The sequence below is a fragment of the Hippopotamus amphibius genome, chromosome X (assembly GCF_030028045.1).
Source record: "Hippopotamus amphibius kiboko isolate mHipAmp2 chromosome X, mHipAmp2.hap2, whole genome shotgun sequence".
Lineage (NCBI taxonomy): Eukaryota > Metazoa > Chordata > Mammalia > Artiodactyla > Hippopotamidae > Hippopotamus > Hippopotamus amphibius.
The window spans coordinates 20,050,073-20,076,608 of NC_080203.1; the positions used below are offsets into that span (position 1 = coordinate 20,050,073).

The following is a 26,536-nucleotide window of genomic DNA, read 5'->3' on the forward strand; positions in this document are numbered from 1 at the left end:
GGCTGCCCAGCAAGGAAATGACAGAAACTCAGAATCCCTAGACCAGTGTTTGCTACTTCACTGCATGGAGAGAACAGAAGAGGGATGGAGCAGAGCTCAGCGAAGGACCAAATGTTCTCAGGGAGATCGTGGGAGGGCCTGTCCCTGGAGGGACTTGCCCCCACTCCAGGACTCAGCTCACTGACCCCCACTTCCCCAGCAGCACTGCTCTGAGGCACTGCTGCCACCCCGTGCTCCTTCTGCAGCCGTGGGACTGGACAGCGGTGTGCACTCATTCATGAAAATACCAGTTCCCAAGATGCAGCAAGCTCCACCTGATCAGTCGGATGGGAACAGTCTGAGTCCCGAGTCCTGAGTCCTGAGGACCTTGTCCTAAAGGGACATTCCTTCTTTCCTTGCTAATCCTTACATTGCTGGTCCTGCATCTGAAAAGAGCCTTTTGGACACTTGGCTCGAGAATGGTCTGCACCTATTTATTAGAAGAGGTGGTGTTAGGAAATGGATAGCTTCCTGGGTTCAAACCCCAAGGCTCTGGTGTGTGACCTTGGGCACATCCCTTTCCCTCTCTGGGCCTCAGTTTTCTCGTTTGTCACATCGCCTTGGATTAGATGGCCACCCTCTGATGTGGTATTTAGTCATGTACCTTTTTTTGAATAAACCTTATATGAGTGAAGTCTGCCTGTAGGCACGGGGCTTGATGCTGGGGACTGAGCAAGAAGAAGGGAGTAAAGGCCAGTCTCTGCTCTAAAAAAGCTCAGATTCCCATTCTGAGACGTTTTTTGGTCATGCTTTTCCTTCATGCTGACTTACCTTTTCAGAAAATGCCCCCGCTTCCGTTGGAGAATGGAAATTGGCAAGGAGAGAGGGAAAAGGTCCAATTTGCGCCTTTGCTATTTTAGGGGAGGTTGAAATTACGAGCCAAAGTGTAGTGATGTGCTCACTGGAGTGACCTCCGTCCCCCAAGACAGGAAAAAACCCAGGTCCTCTGCTTGTTAAGTGGTTCGAGCTCTTAGGCGTGAAGCATTATTACATAAATTCAAGCTCGCTCCTGATCCTTAGTACCCTGAGTTGCCTGAAGGGGGGAATGGCACTGCCTGCGTGTGCAGCCCGGGCGCTCGGGCCGCCGCTGCAACCGGAGCGAGGAGCGCCCGCCCGCACCACCTGTCCCCGCCGGCATTCCAGAGTAGAGGCCGAATTGGCAGCAAGCCGGCCCGGATCAGTCGCCGCCTCAGTCCGCGCGGGCCCTCCTAGGGGTGTGTCTCGCGGATTCAACTCCCAGCCGCTCCCGGACGAGCCCCTCAAGGCTTCTTCCTCTCTGGCGGGAGCCGCGCGCGCCCCTCTCTTCGCGCTGCTGCCCCGAGGCCGCCGCAGGCGGATGCACGACCTCAGGAGACGCTGGGACCTGGGCTCCCTCTGCCGGGCCCTGCTCACCCGGGGCCTGGCCGCCCTGGGCCACTCGCTGAAGCACGTGCTCGGCGCGATCTTCTCCAAGATTTTCGGTCCCCTGGCCAGGTACGTTTTAAGCGAAAGCGGGACTCGCGCTCGCGGGCCAGGGCGCTCGGGAGCCCTGCGGGAAGGGAAGGCAGCCGCGAGGGAAGGGAAAGGCACAAAGTTCGGGCTGGCCCGCGGCGGCCGGTCTCGGGGGCTCCGGAGGGGCGCGGCGCGCGTTTGGCTGCGCTGCGGCTCCCTCCCTGCGCTTCCGCGGGCGCCCGTAGCGCAGCGTCTCCGCTAGCTAGTGGGGCTGCCGGCGGACCCCTTCCCCCATGGGAACTCCGAACGCCTGTCTCCGAGCTCCCTCGAGGAGGCCCCCAAGGTGGGCAACCCGATGCGGGCAAGAGCTGGGTCTCGGGGCGCAAGAGGAAGGAGCCCGGGAGTCGGGCAGGCGAGGAGGCGGCGGCGTGCGCGCAAAGGGGACTGGGGGCAGAAGCGCCGGGGAGAGTCCGGTGGGTGAAGCAGGATGGGGATGGGAGCCGCGGAGCCACCGAGAGTGGAACGAGACGCGCGGGGGCTCGGACCCGTGATATGAGTTGGGGAGTGGGGCAACCGGAGCAGGCGGGGTCCCACGGGTACGAAACCCCGCGAAGCGGCTCGGGAGAGCTCCGGCGCGGGGAGAGGGCAGGCGGCCAGCGGGAAGGAGTCGGGGGTTGGGGGGTGTGTGTGCGGCAGAAGCCACAGCGCTGAGCCTGCCGGGAAGGAAGGAAGCGGGGAAGGGCGCCGCCGCCGCCGCCGCTGCCGCGGTGGAGTACTCGGTGCGGAGGGGAGGGGGAAAGGGGCGCAACGGCGGCGCCAGGGGGAGGGGGCGGTGCGGCCGCACGGCGAGCGCGGGCTGAGCTGCGGGATTGACGTAAGGAGCTTGGGTTTCCCCCAGCGTCGGGAACATGGATGAGAAATCCAACAAGCTGCTGCTGGCTTTGGTGATGCTCTTCCTATTTGCCGTGATCGTCCTCCAATACGTGTGCCCCGGCACAGAATGCCAGCTCCTCCGCCTGCAGGCGTTCAGCTCCCCGATGCCGGACCCGTACCGCTCGGAGGATGAGAGCTCCGCCAGGTTCGTGCCCCGTTATAATTTCAGCCGCGGCGACCTCCTGCGCAAGGTAGACTTCGACATCAAGGGCGATGACCTGATCGTGTTCCTGCACATCCAAAAGACCGGAGGCACCACTTTCGGCCGCCACCTGGTGCGCAACATCCAGCTGGAGCAGCCGTGCGAATGCCGCGTGGGTCAGAAGAAATGCACTTGCCACCGGCCGGGTAAGCGGGAGACCTGGCTCTTCTCCAGGTTCTCCACGGGCTGGAGCTGCGGACTGCACGCCGACTGGACCGAGCTCACCAGCTGCGTGCCCGCCGTGGTGGACGGCAAGCGCGACGCCAGACTGAGACCGTCCAGGTGAGTGCGCGCCCGCGGCGGAACGGGGCCCTGGAGCACTGGAGCGGACCCAGGCCGGGGCGGGCGGAGGGCCGGGAGGCGCGGCCGGGCACTGCCGGCGACCTAGGGAGAACCTCGGCGCCCCTGCGGTGGCGCCCCGGCTGGTCTGGCGCCGGGCCCCCTGGCGGGCGCACTCGTCGCCGTGGCGGCCGCAGGAAGCCTGTACGTTCCGACCCGGGCCGGCTCCTCTCTCTGCCCGCGGGTTGGCCTGCTTGGCGGCTGGAAGTGCGCACGGGGGAAGCGGCCGGGAGGCCCGGGACAAGCGTTCCCCGGCGCCGCCGGGACAGGGTGCCTCACGCAGACTCCGCACTGGAGCGCCCGAAGGAGCCGCGCTCTGAGTGTAGCGTCCCTGAGCCCCTGCAGCCTCTCTCTTCTTTTCTCCGCATCCAGGTTCCCAAGCCTCCTTTCGCTCTCTCTTCTTTCCCGCTCCCCCCCCCCCCCCCCCCCCCGCGGCCTTTCCCCTCGCTTCCTCTGTTTGCCTTTTTCTCTTTTTCGCGCTTGGGTTCTTGTCAGCTCCTGGCTGCTCGCGCTTTCCTTCTGCCTCCGTTTTCCTCTCTCACTTTGCTTCTCGTTCTTTCTTTAACCCTTTCTGTGTTTTCTCTTCCTTCCTGACTTTTGTCACCTCCCTCCTCCTTTCTCTCCGCTGGCTTTGCTCTCCCTGGGCGAATGAGTGTCCCTCTGCGGCTATTTGCGGACACCCAGAGAGAGAGAGAGCTCGTGGTACCCAGCTTGCACCCCTCACTACTGGCTGCACGCCGGGCATCCGCAGCGCTTTGCGAGTGTGAGGGGCACCCCGCCGGCCAAAGGGCGGGTTGGGACGCTGCCCTGGATCCTGTGTGGGGCTCAGTCTTGAGAAACCTCACCTAATTTACAAACTCTGAGCTCCAGAGCAGGGCACCGCCAGTCTGCTTGCTGGGAACCCAGGGCCGATGCGGAAAGAGCTGTTTTATTAAAAGCCAGTTGCTTTTGAAGTTAGGGCATTTCCCTCCGTCCAGCTGTAATGCCTGGTTGTTGGAGGCCATGGAGTGCCATAAGGGGTGGGGAGGTTAGGAAGGACTCTTCAGGGTGCAGTTGCCCCAGTCAGGGCTCCCATTCTTCCACTCTCCCTAAAACAGATGTGGGCTACCGACAGGGAGTCCGGGGAATGGACAAGGTGAGTCTGGTTGACATGGCCATGCTCTCTGTCTCCCTGTCGAGGTGACCACAGGGGTCCTGGAGGCTGCTGCTGCTACCGAGGCTGCCTCCGTGGACAGGCTCCCTGCTGCCTCCTCTGCCTCCCCAACCCCTCATGGTGCAGGCAACTCTGTGCCCTGGACACCACCACTTTTTATTGGTGTCTCTTGGAATGCAACAGTCAGTGCAGTTTCTTCCGTCTAGCCCCAGACGAATGGAGCCCTCTGACTTTCTGCTCACCATTGAGAATTAGAGGAAACCTGACCCCCTACTCACTTTCCCTTCCCTCAGTTTACAGTGTCCTTTTTGAATGCTGGAATTCTGGGAGAATCTGTTAAACTTTCATTTTCCTTCCAGCACTAACCGTTTTTTTTTTCCCCATCCTAAGAGAACCTTGACCCTAGGAAGGTTGCTGCCTCAGTCCATCGTGAGAATTGTGTAAGCCATTGTCACTACAAGACTCTGGTGTTTAATATGTTCGCAAGCAATTTGGCAATATTGAAAATAATCCCTCTGGCTGATAGAGCCTGTAGGTTTAGTGAGGGGTGGTGATATAAAAAGCTCTTGAGTATGGAAATTGAATTCCATAGCCATGGCTGTGGCAGAGGAGTAAAAATGAAGTCTTGGCCACTATGGACTTCCTGGCCCCTGTCTGGAGTTCTACAGGGCAAATGTGCCTTTTAAAATCCTTTTGGACATGTAGGTCAGGGTGTGACAGGTTCTGTAAACCCACATTATTATTGTGATCTTGATTGTGTATTTGGTGGCCACTGTCCTTTGGCAGATTCCTTCAGAAATTTTCCATAAGATAACCAGGACCCCTCAAGGGGAAGGTTCGATCTCTTGGACAGTCCCCATTGGAAGCAAAATGATTTGAAATGAAATAAGACTTTCTTGGTCATCAGAAGGGTGATACCACAGTGCCACCTAGTCTAGTAAAAGAAGAACCACTTTTTAAAGAGTCAAGAGTTACTGGATCTTACAATATTCACCAAAATGAAATAAAATCTGCTAGAGAAACACATGGGCACTTTTTTATTTCCCAAGGGCACTTTTTTATTTCCTGAATTCCTACCCACCTCCAGAAATCTTCATCCTGAAGAGTAGTCATAACCAGAGGTTTCCAGAATTTCCCAGGATGTTGACAAATCCTTGCTTACGGGACCAGTTCTGTGAATTCTGATAATCCGTGTGAGAGAAAGTATGCACACATGTGTAATAGTGAGAGAGAGAGAGTGTGTGTGTGAGTGTGTTGAACATTTAGAGACAGAGGCAGCTGTGCTGGCAGTGATGCGTGAGGCCGAGGAGCTGGTCTCGGGAGATGCGAAAGTCAGCCGTGGGGAGTTCCTGTGTGGAACAGCCTTCCATGCCAGCTGCTGGTGGTTCTGTGCGCCGCTGAGCTGAGCAGAACAGCAGCTCCGTCTGTTTGGCCTGGGAATTCTGACACCTGGGCCTTAGTTCCAGGCCAGCCACGACCCAGCTGTGTGACCTTGGACCAGAGCCTGTCGCAGCCTTGTCTGTGTGGAGAGTGCGTTCCAGTTTCTGATGAGCTTTTGCATCCCTTATCTCTGGTATTTCTCTGTCAACTTGCTCTATCTGTAGGAAGAAGGCCGAGTGGGCAAAAGTCTCCCCATTCATCAGATGAGACAGAAGCCCAAAGGGGTTGAAGGACTTTCTCAAGGTCATTGGCTCTTCAGTGAGACAGCAGGGATCTTACTCCAGCTCTGGCTGACTCCACAGCCCTTGCACTGTTGACTGCGATTCCATGAACAAGGTTTTTTTTTGTCTTTTTTTTTTTTTTTTTGCAAAAGCACAGTGAGGTATTTCATGTGAGTCATTACCACAAAGTGAACACTCAATGAATGTTAACTGGTATTGTTATCACCTACATCATTGCCGTTCCCAGTCATTTTTACACATGTGTTTGAACAAGTGATTGGACCAGAGTTGCAGCAGCCATTGGGAGAAAAACAGATTTCTACCTCCCTGAGGCTTTATGCTCACCAGAAGAAGATCTCGTGGCTGAGTGGCAAAGGGGCCTCTCATTGCCTAGTCAGAAATGACTACAAAGCTTAGCAGGATGGGAGGACGCTGGGGGCCTGGTGAATAAGTGTCAGGACGAGCCCTCAGCGGTGACAAGGGCCACCTTCTGACTCACAGCCATCCATCCACATTGGGCGGGGGGGGGGGAGCATGAGAGGCCACAGTGGCTACAAGCCAAGACCTGAATGCTGCTCCCACTGCTACATTGGAGATGCTTCCCTGCCTCAGCGGATGGTGAAGTGATGGGGTGATATATAACTGCTGAGTGGAAACGGCTGCCATCATGTTGCCTGGAGAGGACAAAGAGAGAGAGAGTGCTTGGCTGGCAAAAGACACAAGATGTTTATTAAGAATTGTATTTCTTTTCAGAAAGCCTAGCAATTGCATTTCGTACATCCGTGTGCCACTATGTTGTTTAGGGGCCAGAGAAAGGTCCTGCTCATTCTAGAATTCCCAAGACCATTTTTGAAAATGTATCAAAACATGGTTGCTGACCAGCTCTTCAAACTCCCAAATTCCGCAGGCTTTTCTGAGGCCAAATTCCCTCTGTTTGCAGCCAACTTAGTGCATCATTGGGTCTGTGGGAGGAACTCAGAACGGGGCACCGAGAAACTGCAACAGCCTCATTCTTCTTCCCCAGGCACGGTGCTGGCTGGCACCCTCGGGCCGCGGCTGGCGGCAGGGGAAGGTCAGGCTGCATGGCTACCCAAGTCAGAGAATCTGATCATCCTATTCACGTTGCATCCTAGACGTTTAGCATCTCTACATTTTGCAGCAGTCATAGGGAAGAGTAATGAATTGTCATCCAGAATCCACTAGGTTATCACTGACAGGCAAGGACTACAAGGCATTTATATGGAGAATAGCCTTTTCTCTTTCTTTTGTCTTCTTTGTGGTCACTCCTTTTTTTTTTTAACAGACAATAAACAGCATATATTTAGAGTGTACAATTTGGTGTCCCAATCTCCCAATTCATTCCCCCCAACCCTCCCCGCTTTCCCCACTTGGTGGCCATGTGTTTGTTCTCTACACCTGTGTCTCTATTTCTGCCTTGCATTTCCTCTTTCATAGTTGTTAGCATTTGCCTTAGGTATTGAGGTGCTCCTATATTGGGTGCATATATATTTATAATTGTTATCGCCTCTCCTTGGATGGATCCCTTGATCTTTATGTAATGTCCTTTCTTGTCTCTTGTAACATTTTTTATTTTAAAGTCTATTTTATCTGTTATGAGTATTACTACTCCAGATTTCTTTTGATTTTCATTTGCATAGAATATCTTTTTCCATCCCCTCACTTTCAGTCTGTGTGTGTCCCTAGGTCTGAAGTGGGTCTCTTGGAGACAGCATATATATGGGTCTTGTTTTTGTATCCATTCAGCCAGTCTGTGTCTTCTGGTTGGTGCATTTAGTCCATTTACATTCAAGGTAATTTTCGATATGTATGTTCCTATTACCATTTTCTTAATTGTTTTGTTGTTGTTTTTGTAGGTCCTTTTCTTCTCTTATGTTTCCCACTTAGAGAAGTTCCTTTCGCATTTGTTGTAGGGCTGGTTTGGTGGTGCTGAATTCTCTTAGCTGTTGCTAGTCTGTAAAGCTTTTGATTTCTCCGTCGAATCTGAATGAGATACTTGCTGGGTAGAGTATTCTTGGTTGAAGGTTCTTCCCTTTCATCACTTGAAATATATCATGCCACTCCCTTCTGGCTTGCAGAGTTTCTGCTGAGAAATCAGCTGTTACCCTTATGGGAGTTCCCTTGTATGTTATTTGTTGTTTTTCCTTTGTTGCTTTTAATAACATTTCTCTGTCTTTAATTTTTGTCAGCTTGACTACTATATGTCTTGGTGTGTTTCTCCTTGGGTTTATCCTGCCTGGGACTCTCTGCGCTTCCTGGACTTGGGTTGCTATTTCCTTTTCCATGTTAGGGAAGTTTTCAACTATAATCTCTTCCAATGTTTTCTCAGGTCCTTTCTCTCTCTTGTCTCCTTCTGGGACCCCTATAATGCAAATGTTGGTGCATTTAACATTGTCCCAGAGGTCTCTTAGGCTGTCTTCTGTTCTTTTCATTCTTTTTTCTTTATTCTTTTCCACATCAGTGATGATCACCATTCTGTCTTCCAGGTCACTTATTCGCCCTTCGGCCTCCGTTAATCTGCTATTGGTTCCTTCTGGTGTATTTTTCATTTTCGTTATTGTGTTGCATATCTCTGTTTGTTTGCTCTTTAATTCTTCTAGGTCTTTGGTAAACTTTTTGATCTTTGCATCCAGTCTGTTTTCAAAGTCCTGGATCATCTTCACCATCATTATTTTGAATTCTTTTTCTGGAAGGGTGCCTATCTCCTCTTCATTTAGTTGTTTTTCTGGGGCTTTATCCTGTCCCTTCATCTGGTACAAAGTCCTCTGCTTTTTCATTTTCTCTGTCTTTCTGTGGCTGTGGTTTTCAGTTCCACAAGATGAAATACTGCTGATACTGCTTGATACTGCTGTCTGCCCTCTTGTGGAGGATGCTATCTAGGAGCCTCCTGTGTGCTTCCTGATGAAAGGGACTGATGGTGGGTAGGGCTGGGTGGATGGAGCTCAGTAAAGCTTTGATCCGATTTGGTGGGCAGGGCTCAGTAAAACTTTAATCTGCTTGTCTGCTAATGGGTGGGGCTGTGTTCACACCTTGTTGGTTGTTTGGCCTGAGGCCACCTAGTGCTGGAGCCCACAGGCTCTTTGGTGGGGCTGATGGCGGACTCTGGGAGGGCTCACACCAATAAGCACTTCCCAAAACCCCTGCTGCCAGTGCCCCTGCCTCCTCGGTGAGCCACAGCTGCCCCCCCACCTCTGCAGGCAACCCTCCAACACCAGCAGGTAGGTCTGGTTCAGTCTCCTATGGGGTCACTGCTCCTTCCCCTTGGGTCCTGGTGAGCACATTTTTTTGTGTGCCCTCGAAGAGTGGAGTCTCTGTTTCCACAAGTCCTGTGGAAGTCCTGCAATCAAATCCCGCTGGCTTTCAGAGTCTGATTCTCTGGGGATTCCTCCTCCCTGTTGCTGGACTCCCAGGTTGGGAAGCCTGTTGTGGGCCTCAGGACACTCCCTTAAGAGGGTGGACTTCTGCAGTATAACTGTTCTTCAGTTTGTGAGTCACCCACCCAGCATTTATGGGATTTGATTTTAACGCGATTGCGCCCCTCCTACCGTCTCATTGCGGCTTCTCCTTTGTCTCTGGATGTGGGGTGTCTTTTATGGTGAGTTCCAGTGTCTTTCTGTCGATGATTGTTCAGTAGTTAGTTGTAATTCTGGTGCTCTTGCAAGAGGGAGTGAGCGCACGTCCTCCTACTCCACCATCCTAATCCTATCCTCACTCCTTTTCAATACTTGTGGTAAAGGCTTCTTTTTCTTTCCCTTTCTTGTTTAAAGGTGGCTCTATTTTTTTTTTTGGCCATGCATGGCTTGTGGGATCTTAATTCCCTGACCAGGGATCGAACCCAGGCCCTGGCAGTGGAAGCGCTGAGTCCTAACCACTGGACTGCCGGGGAATTCCCAAGGTGGCTCTATTTTGACAGAGTCATGTCTTGGGTAAGAAGTCTGTAGTGCACGAGCCTGCTCATGGCTCACGTGCCCATGCTTCACTCTTTCCCTTCTGCATTGAAGCAGGACCACATGGCCAGCTTTGGTACAGGGAGAGGCAGCGAGTGAATGGACCGATCCAGGCAGCAATGCCGTCCTTCTGATTCCTCAGGCTGTAGGCCACTGGGTTCTCATAGGGGTAGCTTCACTTAGCCAAGGATGCTAAGAGCTGTTATTACTCCCCCACCCCCGCCACGTATTTCTCAGGAGAAGGGGAGAAATTCACCATGATAACAGCTGTAGAACTTCAGCCGTAGTAGCTAGCATCTTTGCCCAGATGGCAGACTTCGCTGGCAACCCAGCAAAGCTCAAAGTTCTCAAGGTGGTATAAAAAGCTGTTCAGAATTAAATTTTCTTAATAGTAATTTTAGATTAGTGCTGTTAAGTGGCAGTAAGAATGTTAGAGCTTTTCTTTTCTAGATATCTGTCATCAACTTAAGTAGCATGAAATGACATTAAAGAATAGTCACCTCTTCCATCTGTCATTTGTTCAACAAAATTTTGTGAAACTGCCCATTATATTCCAGGGAAGACATGTCATCTTTGCTCGCACAGAGCTTACAGTAGAACAGAGTAATCTGGTGTTTTAGGTATTTAATAAAGAAGATGAATTTTGTTTGAAAATGATTTGAATATCAATAATGTCTTTAAAATGTCATACTTTTACCAGAATATACTTTAAAAATACAGAAAAGTCCATCTGTTCATATAACAGTTTAGGTCTAATCAGCAAATTTTGTGGAGTATTATGACCTCTGCCCAGTGCTAGCACTTAAGGGAGATTAGAGCCCAGACAAGTCCAAAAAAGCCAAGGTCACCATCTTCAGCCTCAAGTTCATTAAGATTAGATGGTAAAGTGCAGAACTATGTAGTGTATAGATTGGGGGTGGGGAGGAACATGTGACTTGGGGCAAGTCCATCCCCCTCTGTAAAATGGGAGATTTAAACGAGATGCTTTCTAAGGCCCTTTTCCTTTCTAAAGTATGAGGAACAGATCAGAAAAAGGAGAGATCTGTTTGGAAATGCTTCTAGGAATAGGTGGGTTGTATTTAGAAGAAAGGAGGCATTGTAGGTGTGCGTGGCATCCTCATGGCATTGTGAGGTCAAGTCACCTCACCTAGCCAGGGCTGGCCAGACCCGAGAAGGTTCATGCCTGGGGGAGGGTTAGGAAGCCTCGTTGTAGAGATTCTGGAGTGGCAACAAGGAGGTTGAACCCCAGTGAGTATGAAAACTCTTCATGGTAGGAATGTAAAAAACACAAAAGTAAATGAGGGCTGTAGTCCAGTTCAAGGTACCACCTTGATTTCCAGTCTGGAGTCGAGGTGGTACCATTGACAAAATGGAGAGGTTGAGAAGGGGATCTAGTTGGGACTGGGAGGGTACTGAGAATTGTGACTGGTCTAAGTTGCCTAGGCTTCTAGTGGCCAAGGCTTGTAAGGAAGTGAGAACCGGGGCTCTGGACAGGTTAGGGCTTAGTTGTATATGTAGGAGTCTGTGAACCCAGTTAATCCGAATTCACAATTGGCATTATTATTTAAATGATAGCTGCAATCCACATGTGGGACTCTTAGCCAGGAAAAAGGGTGTTTGAAGAGAGGAAAAGATTGACAGTTACGATTACATAAAAATGAGAAATGCGCATCTGTCCAAAAATAGCCAAAATGAAAAGGCATATGTCAAACTGCTGAAAACATGCACAAAAAATAAAACAGACAAAAGGCTGACATCTTTCCTGGTTAAAGCACTCCTACAAATTGATTAGAAAAGCAAAGGATATGACTAGACAATTTGCAACATGGGAACCACAACTAGTTTACAGACACAGAAAAGCTGTTTAGTCTCACTGGTACTAAAGAAATGCAAATTTAAATAACTATATGTAGGAAAACCTTTTTGCCTCTTTAGTTAACTTGGATTAAAAAAAAAACAAAACTCGGTATACATCACCACCACCAAACAAAAAAAAGATAGTAGCCAGTGCTGACAGGGGTGTGGTAAATACCATCATTCTCATATGTTGTTGGTGGAAATGTAAATTGGAGTAATTCTTCCTGAAATAAAATAGATAATATAAACAGAGAACATTGAAAATATTTATTTTTTTGACCCATGATTTCTTTTCTGGGAAAAACCTGTGCATGTTTTTCTATCACTTAGTCATTTATTTATGTATTCATTTATTTACAAATATCTCTTATCACTGTGCTATGTGCTGGAGGCACCATGAGGAACCAGGTAGATGTGGTCCCTGGCTTCATAGAGTGGGAAAGGCAGACATGAAACAAATAATTCATTACTTACAATTGTGAGAAGTGCCATGGGGGAAAAGCGTAGGGTGATACGAGAATGGGATCCTAAGAAGCTACCATTATTTGTAAGTTATTTAGAGTTATTTATATGTGCAACAAATTGGAAAAATCTGCATCCACATATAGGAGAATGGTTCAAGAAATCTCAGTACAGCCACTTGAGGGATTATTTCAAAACCATTTAAATGTCTTTTTTAGCGTATAGAAAATTGGTAGTGATTTAATGCTAAGGGATAAAGAGATAGTTATGGGCCCAGTATGACTACAATTATGTGTGAGAGAGGGGGTAGGGAGGGAGAGAGGCAAATCATCTTTCCATCCCTCTCAAATCTAAGCATAAAAGGGAAAGAATGGAAGAAAAATACCAAGATATCAATAGATCAATTAGTGACTTATTTTCTTTTTCTCTTTCTCTGAAGGATTTTAATTTCCTTCATGAGTATGAATTACTCTCATAATAAAAGTAAATATTCACAGCATCATAGTTTTAAAAATGATATTTTATTATGGCTGTGATAAATTATACAGTCTACTTTTTGGTTTCTAAAGACTATGGCTGGTTATTTCATTAGCCTCTTGATATTCTGGGAGTCCTTAATGAGGAAAGCAGCCTCAGCTAAATAAACTCTCAGACTGAAAGGCAGAGGTGATAAGTCAGGCATTGGCTGTTGATTTTTCTGATGATTGGCTGTTTTCATATTCCAAGGAATCCACAAAATTCTTATACCAGTACAGTGCAGAGGTATTTGAGTGGCTTGCTATTGCTTGTTCTCTGTTTCAAAATTAAATGAAACAGGAAATTAATAATGGCACACAGTTGGAAATACAGGGCTTACTCTGCTCAGCCAGAGCCGCCCAAGATAGCCTGGATTTTTGAATCTTCATGAGCCCCTTTTCAAGTGAACTGATAACCAGAGCTAATGGTCTGGCTAGAAGAGCCAAGTCTTGGGGTTGGAGAAGAGCCGTAGTTCTAAACGTCTATAACTGAGAGCTTAGATCAGTTTGTGTGTGTGCTGCCCTCATCCAGGAGAAAAGGGGAGTCTACTCTGCTGGAACAGTCTCCCCCGCAGAGCAGTTTCACCTAATAATAGCGTTGCCCGCAGTTAACCGTGAATTAAGTTGATGAGAACACTTCCTTTCTCAACTGCTCTGGGTATCTGAGGGGCCACTAAATACAGTGAAGTTCAGAATCTTACCGTTGAAACTCCATGGAGATTACATTCTAGGTACAAGTTATTTTGACAGCGTGAAGAAAGTGCTTCACACTTGGAAAGCTAATACCAACATTCTGCATCAAATAAGATGAGATATTTATTTATTTTCCCCCCTACCTTAAAAATTTTTATTTATTTATTTATTTGGCTGCATTGAGTCTTAGTTGTGGCACCTGGGATCTTCGTTGTGGCATGCGGGATCTTTTTAGTTCTGGCATGTGAACTCTTAGTTGTGATATGTGGGCTCTTAGTTGCAGCATGTGACTGACCAGGGATTGAACCCGGGCCCCCTGCATTGGGAGCATGGAGTCTTAGCCACTGGACCACCAGGGAAGTCCCAAGATGAGATATTTAGTCACTGAGTTTGGAGTTAAAAAAAAAGATAGGGATGGAAATGTTCCCTCTTCCATTAAAGTGTAATGAAGAATCCAATTAATGGTATATGTCTTCTGATACAGTGTCATTGTAAGCTTAGAGAAAGACTTGTCTAAACTTTAGTAAAATATTTATTGGCAGAAGAGCTTGCCTAGCTTTGCTAGGTATTGGACTTTGCAGATTATCCTGCATCCCATTTGTTATTTCTGCCATTTTGCCTCTAAGAACAGTGTTGAAGACTTTGACACGTTTCAGAGCATTACACTAAATAAATCTGTCTTGCACATTCCACTGTGCTTTTTCTGGAATATTATAAATATTCAAATATAGGCACACATGCAAATTCAAAATAAAATTCAATACATGCAAATTCGGCATAAATTCCATATTTATAACTTAGCAATAATTTTGAACTTGTTATCCTATAATATAAATGTATCAAATATGAGCTCATGGGAATTACCAGTAAATATATTTTTCTGATTAAACTGTGGGTTTCATTTTTAGTCACAATCTAAGCTCCAATTCTGGGATACAATATAAGAGAATAATTTGCACTTCATTTACTCTGAATTGTCAAGAATCATGTTCTTTCCCCGATGTAAATGTCTGCAAAAAGGACTTCTTTTTCAGTTTGATTGCTTTTTGAATTTTGCCAGTGGAGATGCCCTAGTGAGCCTAAGAGAGTTGGTCTGTTTCTTGTGAAGAGTATATAGTTCTAATGAATCACTTCCATGCACTTTTCTAAAGGAATACAGAGCAGTTGAAATGTGTGCAATGCATTGGTTTACATCAAATGGATTAGGCTTGTGTGCACTATTCCTTGCATTAATTGACTTTTTCCCATAACTGTATAGTATCAGCTCAGATTCACTCATGAAGATCATTGGACTTTAGCTAACTTCCCACAAGAGAGTGAATGCAAGCAAAATGTTTTGAAATTGACTAGAGCGACCAGGTTACAGCCAGGAAACATAGAGGTACTTTTAAAAGACCCTTTTGATCTTGGCAGCCAACTCCTCATTTATTACAATAAATAGAAGTTGACTAAACTCACCAGTTAGTTGAAAGACATAGATTATCACAACCGATGAAAATACAAAATCCAGCTATATGCTGTGTATGAGAGACAAAGCTAAAACATTAGGACACGGATAGGATTGGAATAGATATACCATGCAAATACTAACCAGAAGGAAGCTGATGTAGCTAAATTAACTAAGGCAAAACCTTTCTTGGGGATAAACAGGATCACTGAATAATGATAAAATGTTCAGTTCTTCAGATAACAATTCTAAACCTGTGTGCACTTAATACCATAGTTTTGGAATATATAAAGCAAAAATTGACGAAGCTATAAGGAGAAACTGTAAAATCTACTAACCTCTTTCAGAAATTGATAGATGAAATGAACAAAAAATGAGTAAGGATACAGAGGATTTGAGCAACATGGTTAACAAACTCAGTGTAGGAGACCAACATCCAATTTGAAGAATGCACTTTCTTCTCAAGCACGTACAGAACATTTTTGAAAATAGACCATATACTAAGCTGTAAAGTTGGTCTGGAAAAACTTCAGTGAATACATATCTTACAGACTATTCTGACTATGCAGTGTTCAGGAAAGAACAAGGGATCAGGCCATATCTGAGTGCACGAGAAGGAGTGTTAGTAGTGTGATATATTTGGAGGTACTGTCAATCCTTCACTGACCACATCAAGCTTCTTAATTCACATGCAAGAGTGGAGAACTCCATGTTAGTGTCTATATAATGTACGTCAAAGATTTAGCACCTAAGCATATAATATGTGTTAAAAATTATGGCTATGATTATTATTCACATTTTGTTATCATTATCCATGTGGGGAACCTTTGCATCTTCAGAGGACTATAAAAATATTTGCATTTGGCAAATTATGTAGAAGTAATGGAAGAACTTGCCCTTTGTGAAAAAAATCTCCTTCACATATAAAATACTCAGACATTTCTCCAAGGTTCGTTTGGGTGAACATTCACAAGGCCCTTTCACACAAACACACAGATATCCAGCAAACTCATAAAAATACACCAAATGAAACTTTATAAAAATTATATCTAAGGTATATATATGCACAACATACACAGTATTTGTAGCATCTACATTACACATATCTGTACTGGGGCTTGCAAACTTTGGATCAAATCTTGTCTCCACCTATTTTTGTAAATAAAGTTTTATTGGAACACAACCAGAGAGAAAGTGAAGAACTTAGGCAAAGAGAAGTGCTGTAAAGTGATGATTTGACCCATGTAGCTTGGCTTGACTTTCCATGAAGGTGTATTAGTATTTGGGGATACCTGCTGAGCCAGGCGCCTATGCCAAGGGCATAACATATATTTTTCTCATTTAATCCTCAAAATAATCCTCTGAGGTAGATGTGTAAAAAACCCATTTAAAGAGGAGAAACCAGAAAATTGGATGAGATATATAACCTGCCCAGATGTACACAGCCAGTCAGTACTGGGGTTGGCATATAAAACCAACTGGGCCACATGGCCTGTCTGATATATTCTAATGTCCACTAAATTCTCAGACAAATCTCCAAAAGCCCTTACCATCCTTTTTTAATTTATTGTTTTTATTGATGTATAGTTGATTTACAATGTGTTAGTTTCTGGTGTACAGCAAAGTGATTGTTTCATATACACACACAGACACACACACATATTCTTTTTCAGATTCTTTGCCATTATCGTTTATTGTAAGATATTGAAATATGGGTAATACAAGATTGCAAGATAATACAATCTCTGTGCTATACAATAGGTCCTTGTTGTTTATTTTACATATAGTAGTGTGTACCTGCTCATCCTAAACTCTTAATTTATCCCTCCCCCCACTCCTTTCCCCATTGGTAACCACAAGTTTGCTTTCTATGTCTGTGAGTCTGTTTCATAAATAAGCTCATTCGTGTCATTTGTTTAGATTCCACACGTAAGTGATATCATATGATTTCTGTCTTTGACTTAGTATGATCATCTCTAGGTCCATCCATGTTGCTGCAAATGGCATTATTTCATTTTTTTAGTGACTGAGTAGTATTCCATTGTATATATGTACCACATCTTTGTCCATTCATTTATTGATGGACTTTTAGGTTGTTTCCATGTCTTGGCTATTGTAAATAGTGGAACATAGGAGTGCATGTATCTTTTCAAATCAGAGTTTTCTCTGGATATATGCCCAGGAGTGGGATTGCAGAATCATATGGTAACTCTATTTTTAGGTTTTTAAAGAGCTTCCACACTGTTCTCCATACTAAAAGCCTTTACCCTCTTTTTTGGCTGTCTGTACAAACTAAGTGGAATGGAGACCTGCAGTGACTATCTGGAGATATCAGGATCCAACATATTAACTGATTTTTTAAAGCAGCTTTAAAAATGTTTAATAGGGCTTCCTAGGTGGCACAGTGGTTAAGAATCCGCCTGCCAATGCAGAGGACACAGGTTCGATCCCTGCTCCAGGAAGTTCTCACATGCCATGGAGTAACTTAAGCCTGTGCGCCACAACTATTGAGCCTGTGCTTTAGAGCCTGTGAGCCACAGCTATTGAGCCCATGTGCTGCAACTACTGAAGCCCATGCGCCTAGAGCCTGTGCTCCTCAACAAGAGAAGCCACGGCAATGAGGAGCCCATGTACCACAATGAAGAGTAGCCCCCGCACCACAACGAAGATAGCCCCCACTCACTGCAACTAAAGAAAGCCCATGTGCAGCAACGAAGACCCAACACAGCCAATAAATTAATTAAAAAAAAGAGAATGCTGGAAATGGTAAATACATTAAAAAAATGTTTAATAAAAATCACTTTCTAGGGACTTCCATGGCAGTCCAGTGGTTAAGACTGCACACTCCCAATGCAGGGGGGGTGGGTTCGATCCCTGGTCGGGGAACTAAGATCCCACATGCTGCATGGCACAGCCAAAAAATAAGAAAACAATTCACTCTATAAAGGTAAATTCTTTTAAAAAAATAAATTTATTTTACTTTTGACTGTGTTGGGTCTTTGTTGCTGTGCGGGCTTTCTCTAGTTGTGGCGAGCAGGGGCTACTCTTCGTTGCGGTGCGCAGGCTTCCATTGCAGTGGCTTCTCTTGTTGTAGAGCATGGGCTCCATGTGCATGGGCTTCAGTAGTTGTGGCATGTGGGCTCAGCAGTTGTGGCTCGCGGGCTCTAGAGTACAGGCTCAGTAGTTGTGGCACACGGGCTTAGTTGGTCCATAGAATATGGGATCTTCCCAGACCAGGGTTCGAACCTGTGTCCCCTGCATTGGCAGGGGGATTCTTAATCACTGCACCACCAGGGAAGCCCTAAAGGTAAATTCCGAGGCTCTTGTTTCCCCTCTTAAACAGGGATTTAGATATTCAAGATATTGTAAATGCTTGCAACAATGATTTACACAAAAGAATTATGTTTTAGGGGGGAAAAGAAAGGAGTTAGGTTAGAGGAAAGATTTGGGCTTTTTTTTTCAGATAAGGAAAATGAAGACCTTAAATGTATTTTAATTTATGCCCCAGGTGGACTTAAAATATGGTGCACCCACTTCACAAGATTTGTAAGAGGCCAAAGCATCTTACTGCTTCTGGAATGTTGGCGGTTGCCTCATTAGCAATGTCAGTTGCACTGCTCTCTGATCATGGCCTGTTTCTATAAATGACCATTGCTTGTTTTGCTCCCTTTAGTCTGTGTAGACACAGCCTTTGCAGCGTAGCATGAATGAGTTCAGCCAGGGCAGCTCGTATAATCTTGGATTATGAGGAGCAAGTGAAATAAAGCTTTCTTTCAAATTCAAGTGAGGGGTCCCAGAGAAAATGAATCTTGAAGCCTGCTCTTATGTCAGGGGCTCATCATGAAGATAGTAAAAGTGTGTCTTATTACTGAAATAACCAAGTGAGGGTAGCAAATTCCCATAGAAATGACCATTCGCTCTCCTTTGGAGGAGGCAGCTTTAGAAAAGAGCCTTTGGAATCTAAAAAAGATACATGTATATGTAGAACTAATTCACTTTGTTGTACAGCAGAAACTAACACAACATTGTAAGTCAACTATACTCCAATAAAAATTTAAAAAAATTAAAAAAAGTTACAAAATTAAAAGAAAGAGCTTTTCGAGAGAATATGCAAATTAGCATGGAGCTACCAGGCTGGCAGACATAGTGCAGGCAGCAAAGAAATTAGGTTGAAGGCATGGAAGGATGGTAAAAAGATGCCCAATACAACCAGAGGAGAGTTTGACCTTGGGATGATGGCCACTTCAGCAGATGCCTCGTGGCTGAGACTTTGCTACGTAGAAGATTAACTGGCACAATATCTTGAAAGTTGAAAAACTGTTTGAGCCTATTTGCCATATACACTAGATGCAAACATATTTATTATTTTTGTGATTGGTTTTGCTGAAAGTGGTTCAGTATGTTCTGTGGGTATAATAGGCAACTAAAACTCATTAAAGCAGTGTTGAAATGAAGCATATTTGGGGGAATGATGCATAATATGCTATTTATGAAAAATTACTTCAATAAAAATTTTAATGGACATGTAGAAATGATTGTATGCATAAACACACTATAAGATTAATGAAAGGAAATCAGACTAATAGGAGAATACGGAGCTGAAGAAAGGTATTTAAACAATATTTTGCATTACTGGACAAAAAGATCTGTGTGTGTGTCTCCTTTTAGATAAGGATCCATGCTTAGCATCTCTACTTTCAATTTGTTCTTTGTGACTTGGAAGCAAAGCAAAAGGAAAAAAAACAAAGGTATCATTTTAGCATTAGTATAGGATTTTATAATCTTCTGGAAGCTTTTGTATTTCTCACCATATGGGTGTACATTAAATCTGCACCTCCCTCTCATTTACATGTTTATGAAGTTATAAAGATATACACATGTGCACACAAAGTAATTAAGCAAGTGATATGTGTTTGACAATGTTTGGTGACTTAATGCCAAGTAGAGAGGTTTAAAAAAAACCACCTTGCTTTTCTAATGCAATTGCTCGCATGCTTTTTGGTTTATGCATTTAAGGACAAAATCCATTTAAAGTGCCCCAATTTGCATACATGTAGCTTTGTATGGGACCTCTATTTATTCCAGATGGCCTTGAAAAATTATTATTGAGGGGCTTAGAGACCTGGATGTCACAAGATCCATTAGGATGAGACTAAAATCACACTTTTTGGTTTCCAACAGTTTCTCCTGTTCAGGAGGGGGTATACTTTTGGGAGCTGAAGGTATGTGGCTTGGTTAGACTGTGGAATGCAGCCAAATTAGCTCAGCTTATCCCTCAGTGAGGGAGTCCTGTGTTGCAGGCACCTGGCCTAACCCTGTTGTAGGAAAGTGGCTCCTCGTTTTCCAGAGTTCAGCTGAATGCTCAGTTAAAGGCTGCATACAGGATTTGTATGCATGGAAGTTAGCAGTTACATAGACAATCTCTCTCTTTGAAAACATATGGTTGGATTGGAATGAGCAAGATTGTGATGCTCCCCATTGAATGTCATGTTTGTTTTGCTTTTAAACCATAGTGATGAAACCACTATTCATTGTAGGAAGGTTCTGATTCCAGTATTAAGGGACTGGGTGTGGGGTCTCAGGTTGTGACCTTTGGCTGGGAACATCTCTAGAGAATGTCACAGAGGTCAGATTTTCATTCCTACAGCAAAGAAGCCAGGGATCACAAACATCCAGCTCTTCTGGTTTGCTGAGGTCTGATACCAGGATGCAGCTCTTTCTGGTTAACGGAGAGGAGCTCTTGTATGCAAGGAGCCTGCTAAGATGGAGATTTCCAAGTGCCAGAAAGCCCGAGGTCTGTGCAGTTGTATCACTTGGCTTTTAAAAAAAAATAAATTTATTTATTTATTGGCTGTGTTGGGTCTTCGTTGCTGCACACGGACTTTCTCTAGTTGTGGCGAGTGGGGGCTACTCTTCTTTGCAGTGCATGGGCTCATTGCCGTGGCTTCTGTTGTTGTGGAGCACGGGCTCTAGGCACGCGGGCTTCAGTAGTTGTGGTACATGGGCTCAGTAGTTGTGGTGCACAGGCTTAGTTGCTCTGCAGCATGTGGGATCTTTCCAGACCAGAGTTTGAACCCATGTGCCTGAATTGGCAGGCAGATTCTTAACCACTGTGCCACCTAGGAAGCCCTCATTTGGCTTTTGTTTACACACCTTGGTGGTCTCTGAATTTAGCTTAGCACAAGAAACCTGAAGGAAAAAAAACAACTGTTCTCCCAGAACTTCAAGCAGGTAGAAATAGTGAAGTAATAGTAGGAGTTTCAATTGAAATGTCAGAAGCTAAAGTTGGGTCTAAGAAAGAGAAATACCACTGGGAACAAGTAAACTCTTGCCATCATTAGCAGATTGCCTCTTAGTGACTCTGACCTTGCCCTCCCAGATAGAGCTTTGAGAACAGCGTATCCACATCTGCTTCAGGGCCCTAGAGGGAGGCAATGGTCTCGAGCAAACCGGCAGCTTTCATAGTGAGCACCTTAGGTCTCTGGGCCACTGGTGGCTTTCAGTTTGGAATTCTGGAGCGCCATGGTTCTGCTGGATTAGGAGTGAGAGCTGGTTTGGGGTGCCTCCTATGATTCGCATAATTCAGAGATTCATCCAAGCTGTTGCTTGTAGCAATAGTTCATTCTTTTTTTATTGCAGGGTAATCCATGGTAAGTATGTACCAAGTTTGTTTAACCATTCAACTGTTGAAGGACATCTGGGCTGATTCTAGTTTTTGGCTGTTACGAATAAAGCTGCTATGAACATTCATATATAGGCTTTTGTGGGTTGCTAAGTGTTCATTTCTCTAGGATAAATGATCAAGAATGCAATTACTGGGACGTTTGGTAATTACATGCTTAGTATTATAAGAAACTGCCAAACTGTTTTCCAGAATGACTATATATCATTTCACATTCTCACCAGCAATGTATGAGTGATCCAGTTTCTTCTCATCCTTTCCAGCATTTGGTGTTGTCATTATTTTTTTATTTTAGCCATTCTCATAGATGTGTAGTAATATGTCATTGTGGTTTTAATTTCCCTTTCCCCGATGGCTAATGATGTTCAACATCCTTTCACATGCTTATTAGCCATCTGTAGGTCCTCCGTGGTAGAATGTCATTTGCCCATTTTCTGATGGGGTTGTTTGTTTTTTTAACTATTGAGCTTTGAGTGTTACTTACATATTCTGTAATATTACTCTTTGCTAGATATATTGCTTGCAGTATTTCTTCTCATCTCATTGCTTGTCTTTTCAACTTTTTCCCATGGTATTTGACAAGAGAAAAATTTAAAATTTTGATGAGGTCCAATCTATCAGTTTTTCTTCTCATGGATCTTGATTTAGTGTCAAGAATTAATTGGCTGACATGAAAAGATGCTCCACCTTGCTAATTATTAGAGAAATGCAAATCAAGACTACAATGAGGTGTCACCTCACACCAGTCAGTCAGAATGACCATCATCAAAAAGTCTACAAATAATAAATGCTGGAGAGGGTGTGGAGAAAAGGGAACCCTCCTGCACTGTTGGTGGGAGTGTAAACTGGTGTAGCCACTATGGAGACCATTATGGAGGTTTCTTAAAAAACTAAAAATAGAGTTGCCATATGATCCAGCAATCCCACTTCTGGGCATATATCTGGAGAGAACTCTTAATTTGAAAAGATATGTGCACCCCTATGTTCACAGCAGCATTATTTACAATTGACTAGGGATTGAACTCAGGCATCAGTGGGAATCTTACCCATTGGACCACCAGGGAAGTCCCGATTTTTTTAATATTGATTTTCTATGCTGCAATCTTGCTGAACTCATTTTTAAAAAAATCCTATGGTTTTTTAGTAGATTCCTTAAGATTTTCTATATATAAGGTTATGTCATCTGTAAATAGACACTTTTACGTGTTATCTAGTGTGGTTGCATTTTAAAATTGTATGTATGTATGTATGTATGTATGTATGTATGTCTAAATTGCCTGGCTAGAATCTCCAGTGCTATGCAACTGAGCATCTAGAATAGATTTCCTTAATTTGTTTCTGACCTTGTGGGGGAAAGTACTCCAGCCTTTCATCATTAAACATGATGTTATATCTGGGATTTTTCCTAGATGCCTTTCATCAGATTGAGGAAGTTCTCTTTCATTCTTAGCTTGATAAGTGTTTATCATTATTGTTTTTATCCATGAATGGGTGTTAGATTCTGTCAAATGATTTCTCTCTGTCTATTGAAATAATTATAGTATTTTCCTCCTTTATTCTTTGGATATGGTGTTGTATATTAACTAACTCTTTGATGTTAAGTCAACCCTGCATTCTGGGGATAAATCCCACTTTATCATGGTGTACAATCCTTTTTATATGTTGCCGGATTGGGTTTTCTAGTGTTTTCTTGAGGATTTATGCATCTATATTCATCAGGGATACTGGTCTGTAGTTTTCTTTTCTTGTGATGTCTTTGTCTGGTTTTAGTATCAGGGTAACACTGACCTCATAGGATGAGTTGAGAAGTGTTCTTGCCTCTTCTGTTCTTTGGAAAAGTTTGTGAAACTTGGTATTAGTATTTTGGTAGAACTCACTAGAGAAACCCTTTGGGCCTGGGAATTTCTTCGTGGTAAGTTTTTAAATTATTTATTCAATGACTTTACTTTTTTAATAGTTTGATTCAGATATACTTTTTCTTTTTGAGTTAGTTTCAATAGTTTGTATCTTTCTAGGTATTTGTCTATTTTGTCTAAATTATCGAGTTTGTTGGCATACAGTTGCTCACAGTAATCCCTTATAATCTATTTTATTTTTAAAGGATGGTATTAGCATCCCCTCTTTCTTTTTTGATTTTACTAATTGAGTCTTTTCCCCTATTTTCTTGGCCAGTCTAGGTCCATGTTTGTCAATTTTGGTTAATATTTATAGAGAACCACTTTTGGTTTTGTTGATTTTCTTCTTAACTCTCAATTCCCACTATAGTCTATAATATTTCTTTTCTTCTGCTTGCTTGAGGTTTAACTTGTTCTTTATTTTCAAGTGTTTTGCAGTGGAATTGAATTGCACTAAATTCGATAGGTTATTGAATTGAGATCTTTCTTTTTAAAAAGAAATATAACCATTTACAGCTCTATAATTTCTTCTAAGCACTGCTTTAGATGCATTCCATAAGTTTTGGTATGTTTTGTTTCATTTAACTTTATCTCAGAGATTTGCTAATTTCCCTTGTGCTTTCTTCTTTGAACCATTGATTATTTAATAGTTCATTGTTTAATTTCCACGTATTTGTGAATTTCCAAATTTCCTTCTTTACATCGTTTCTAATTTTATTTCCATTGTAGTCAGAGAAAATATGTTGTATGATTCATTCCTTTAAAATATATTGAGAAGTATTCCATATCCAAGCATATGGTCTGTCCTGGAGAATGTTCTGTGTGCATTTGAGAAGACTGTATTCTGCTGTTGGTGGTGAAGTGTTTTATAGATATCTGCTAAGTCTTGTTGGTTTATTGTACTGTTTAAGTCTTCTATTTCCTTGTTGATCCTTTTCTGGTTGTTCTATCCATTACTGAAATTGGTATATTTAAGTCTCCAACTGTTATTACTGAATTTTCTGTTTCTCCGTTAAATTCTGGCAGTTTCTGCTTCATGTGTTTTTGGGCTCTGTTGTCAGCTGTAAGTATATTTGTGATCGTTATATTTTCCTAATGCATTATTCCTTTTGTCTTTATAAAAGTTCCCTTTTTATCTCTAGTAATGTTTATTAAAGTCTGTTTTCTCTGATGTTGGCATAGGCATTCCATATTTATTATGGTTTTTGTTTCCATGATATATTTTTTCTCCTGCCTTTTTACTCAGATTATTTCTATCTTTAAATGTAATGTGTGTTTCCTGTGGATAACTGTAGTGGGATCTTGTTTTTTGTTTTTTTTTTTAATCCATCTGACAGTCTATGCCTGTTGATTGGAATGTTTCACCCATTCATATTATTGACAGCTTGATTCAAGTCAGTAACGTGACCTATTTTGACTAACTTGGAATCTTTCACATTAAGTAATTCATTCAGTATGTACTGAGTACCTACTATGTGGCAGACACTGTGTCAGGTCCTGGGATTACAAAGCTGGCAGTGCCATAGGCACCGACTTTGGATAGTTCTCAGACTAGTGAGGGAAGATAGATAAACAAATAGGGTGATCAGTGCTATAATAGAGGGGAGCACAGGTTGCTGTGATGATGGAGAGAAGGGCATCTCAAACCAGGAAAGACTCTATTGAGGGAGGTGACACCTGAGCTGAGTCCCCAAAGATCCATCACTAGACAAGTAACAGGGTAGAACCTCAGAAAGCAGCATGAGTAGAGCAATAGCTACAAGATGGAGTAGGGCTTGTACTTAGGAGCTGGGATGAGATATGTGATCTCAGAATTAGATAGAAGCCAGGGCACATAGACCCTTGCAGGGTACGAAACATATTCGGATTTTGTCTTGAGAGCAGAGAGAAAGCACTGGGACATTTTAAGCAGGGGAGTAATGTGCTTTGATTTGTGTTTTAACTAAATCATTTTGGCTGCTGTGTGGAGAAGGGACTGGAGAGGCGTAAGAACACACAACAGGGAGCCCAGCTGGAAGGCTGTAGAGTAGCGCTAGGAGGAGGGGTTGGTAGCTTGGCTTGGAAGAGTAGCTGTGGGCATGCAGAAAGGTGAATAGATTCACGAGTTATTTAGGAGGAAGACTGGAAAGAATGTGATGACTGAAGGGTATGGATAGTGGGGATGAGAGTTGTAGGCAAGGAATTTCCTCCAAGGTTTTTGGCTTGGGAAGACTGGAGAAAGAGCTGTGATGGGCAGGGGGATGGGGGATGAGGCTAGTTTTATACACAGGGGATTTGAGGAGACTGTGGAGTTACCATGTTGGGATGCCCAGAGGCAGTAAATTTGTGGATTGAGAGCTCAGGGCTGCAGACACTGCTGGGAGTCATGAGGTGCTTATCTCATTGTCTCATTTAAAGTAATTTGTAAATATGGGAGGAAAAAGATGGCGGCGAAGTAGAGGGACGTGGAATGCATCCCTCTCCACAGATGCATTGGGAATGCACCGAAGGACGCAATAATTCCCACAGAGAACCAGCTGAACACCAGCAGACGGCCTCGGATGCCGGAAAGGACTGCAAGGAGCCCGACATGACCGGTAGGGAGGCATCTACGAGGACTCAAAGAGGGTGAAGCAGCAGAGCTGTGGCAGACGGGAGGGAGTGAGAAACATACAGAGGGTCCGCACCACAGCTCAGCGTTCCCGGACTGAGATGTCGATCCACAGCTAAACAGAGGGTCTGAGAGCAGGAGCGTGGGAACCGGAGAGCTGGTTCAGGGTGAGAAACATTGTTGCCAGTAAGGTGATGGACTGAGAGGACAGGCGGGAAGAGGTCCGCGGCGAGGAGTGCCTGCCCCTGAGAGCTGCCCGGACATGATGGCGGCTGGAGGCTGCAGGCTCCCGGGCGGGGGGGAGGAGCCATGGGTGTAGCCTCTCTCTCTCTTTCGGAGCCTCTGCAACAGGCAGGGGAGAGACGCCCTGTGAGCCACCTAAGGCGCTCAGGGATAACAAGGACCCTCAGGCACTCTGGCTGGGCTAGATTAAAACCCCTTGGAACACTGGCAGCAAGGAGGCTGCCGAGGGAAAAAAAAATTACAACAACAACAAAAAAACCCGAGAGAGGCCCAACTCTAAGACTTTCTGTTTACGCCTGAGCCACCAGTGTCGCTCTGCAACAGGCACCTCCAAGCCTGACTGAAACAACAGTGCGCCACTGCTCACTCACTCCCAGGGGAAGGAGCCACTATTGTACCCTCTCCCTCCCCACACAACCACGCTTACAG

General features: G+C 44.6%; 1 protein-coding gene across 2 annotated transcripts in view; it reads left to right on the plus strand.

The window, feature by feature from the left end:
* Positions 1–1,084: 1,084 nt before the first annotated feature.
* Positions 1,085–26,536, plus strand: part of HS6ST2 (heparan sulfate 6-O-sulfotransferase 2) — a 287,632-nt gene continuing 262,180 nt past the window's right edge. For both annotated transcript variants that reach the window (XM_057719233.1, XM_057719232.1), the window contains exons 1-2: positions 1,085–1,512; positions 2,369–2,887. In XM_057719233.1, coding sequence (XP_057575216.1) covers positions 1,085–1,512; positions 2,369–2,887 — 947 coding nt within the window. The remainder of the gene's footprint in view (positions 1,513–2,368; positions 2,888–26,536) is intronic.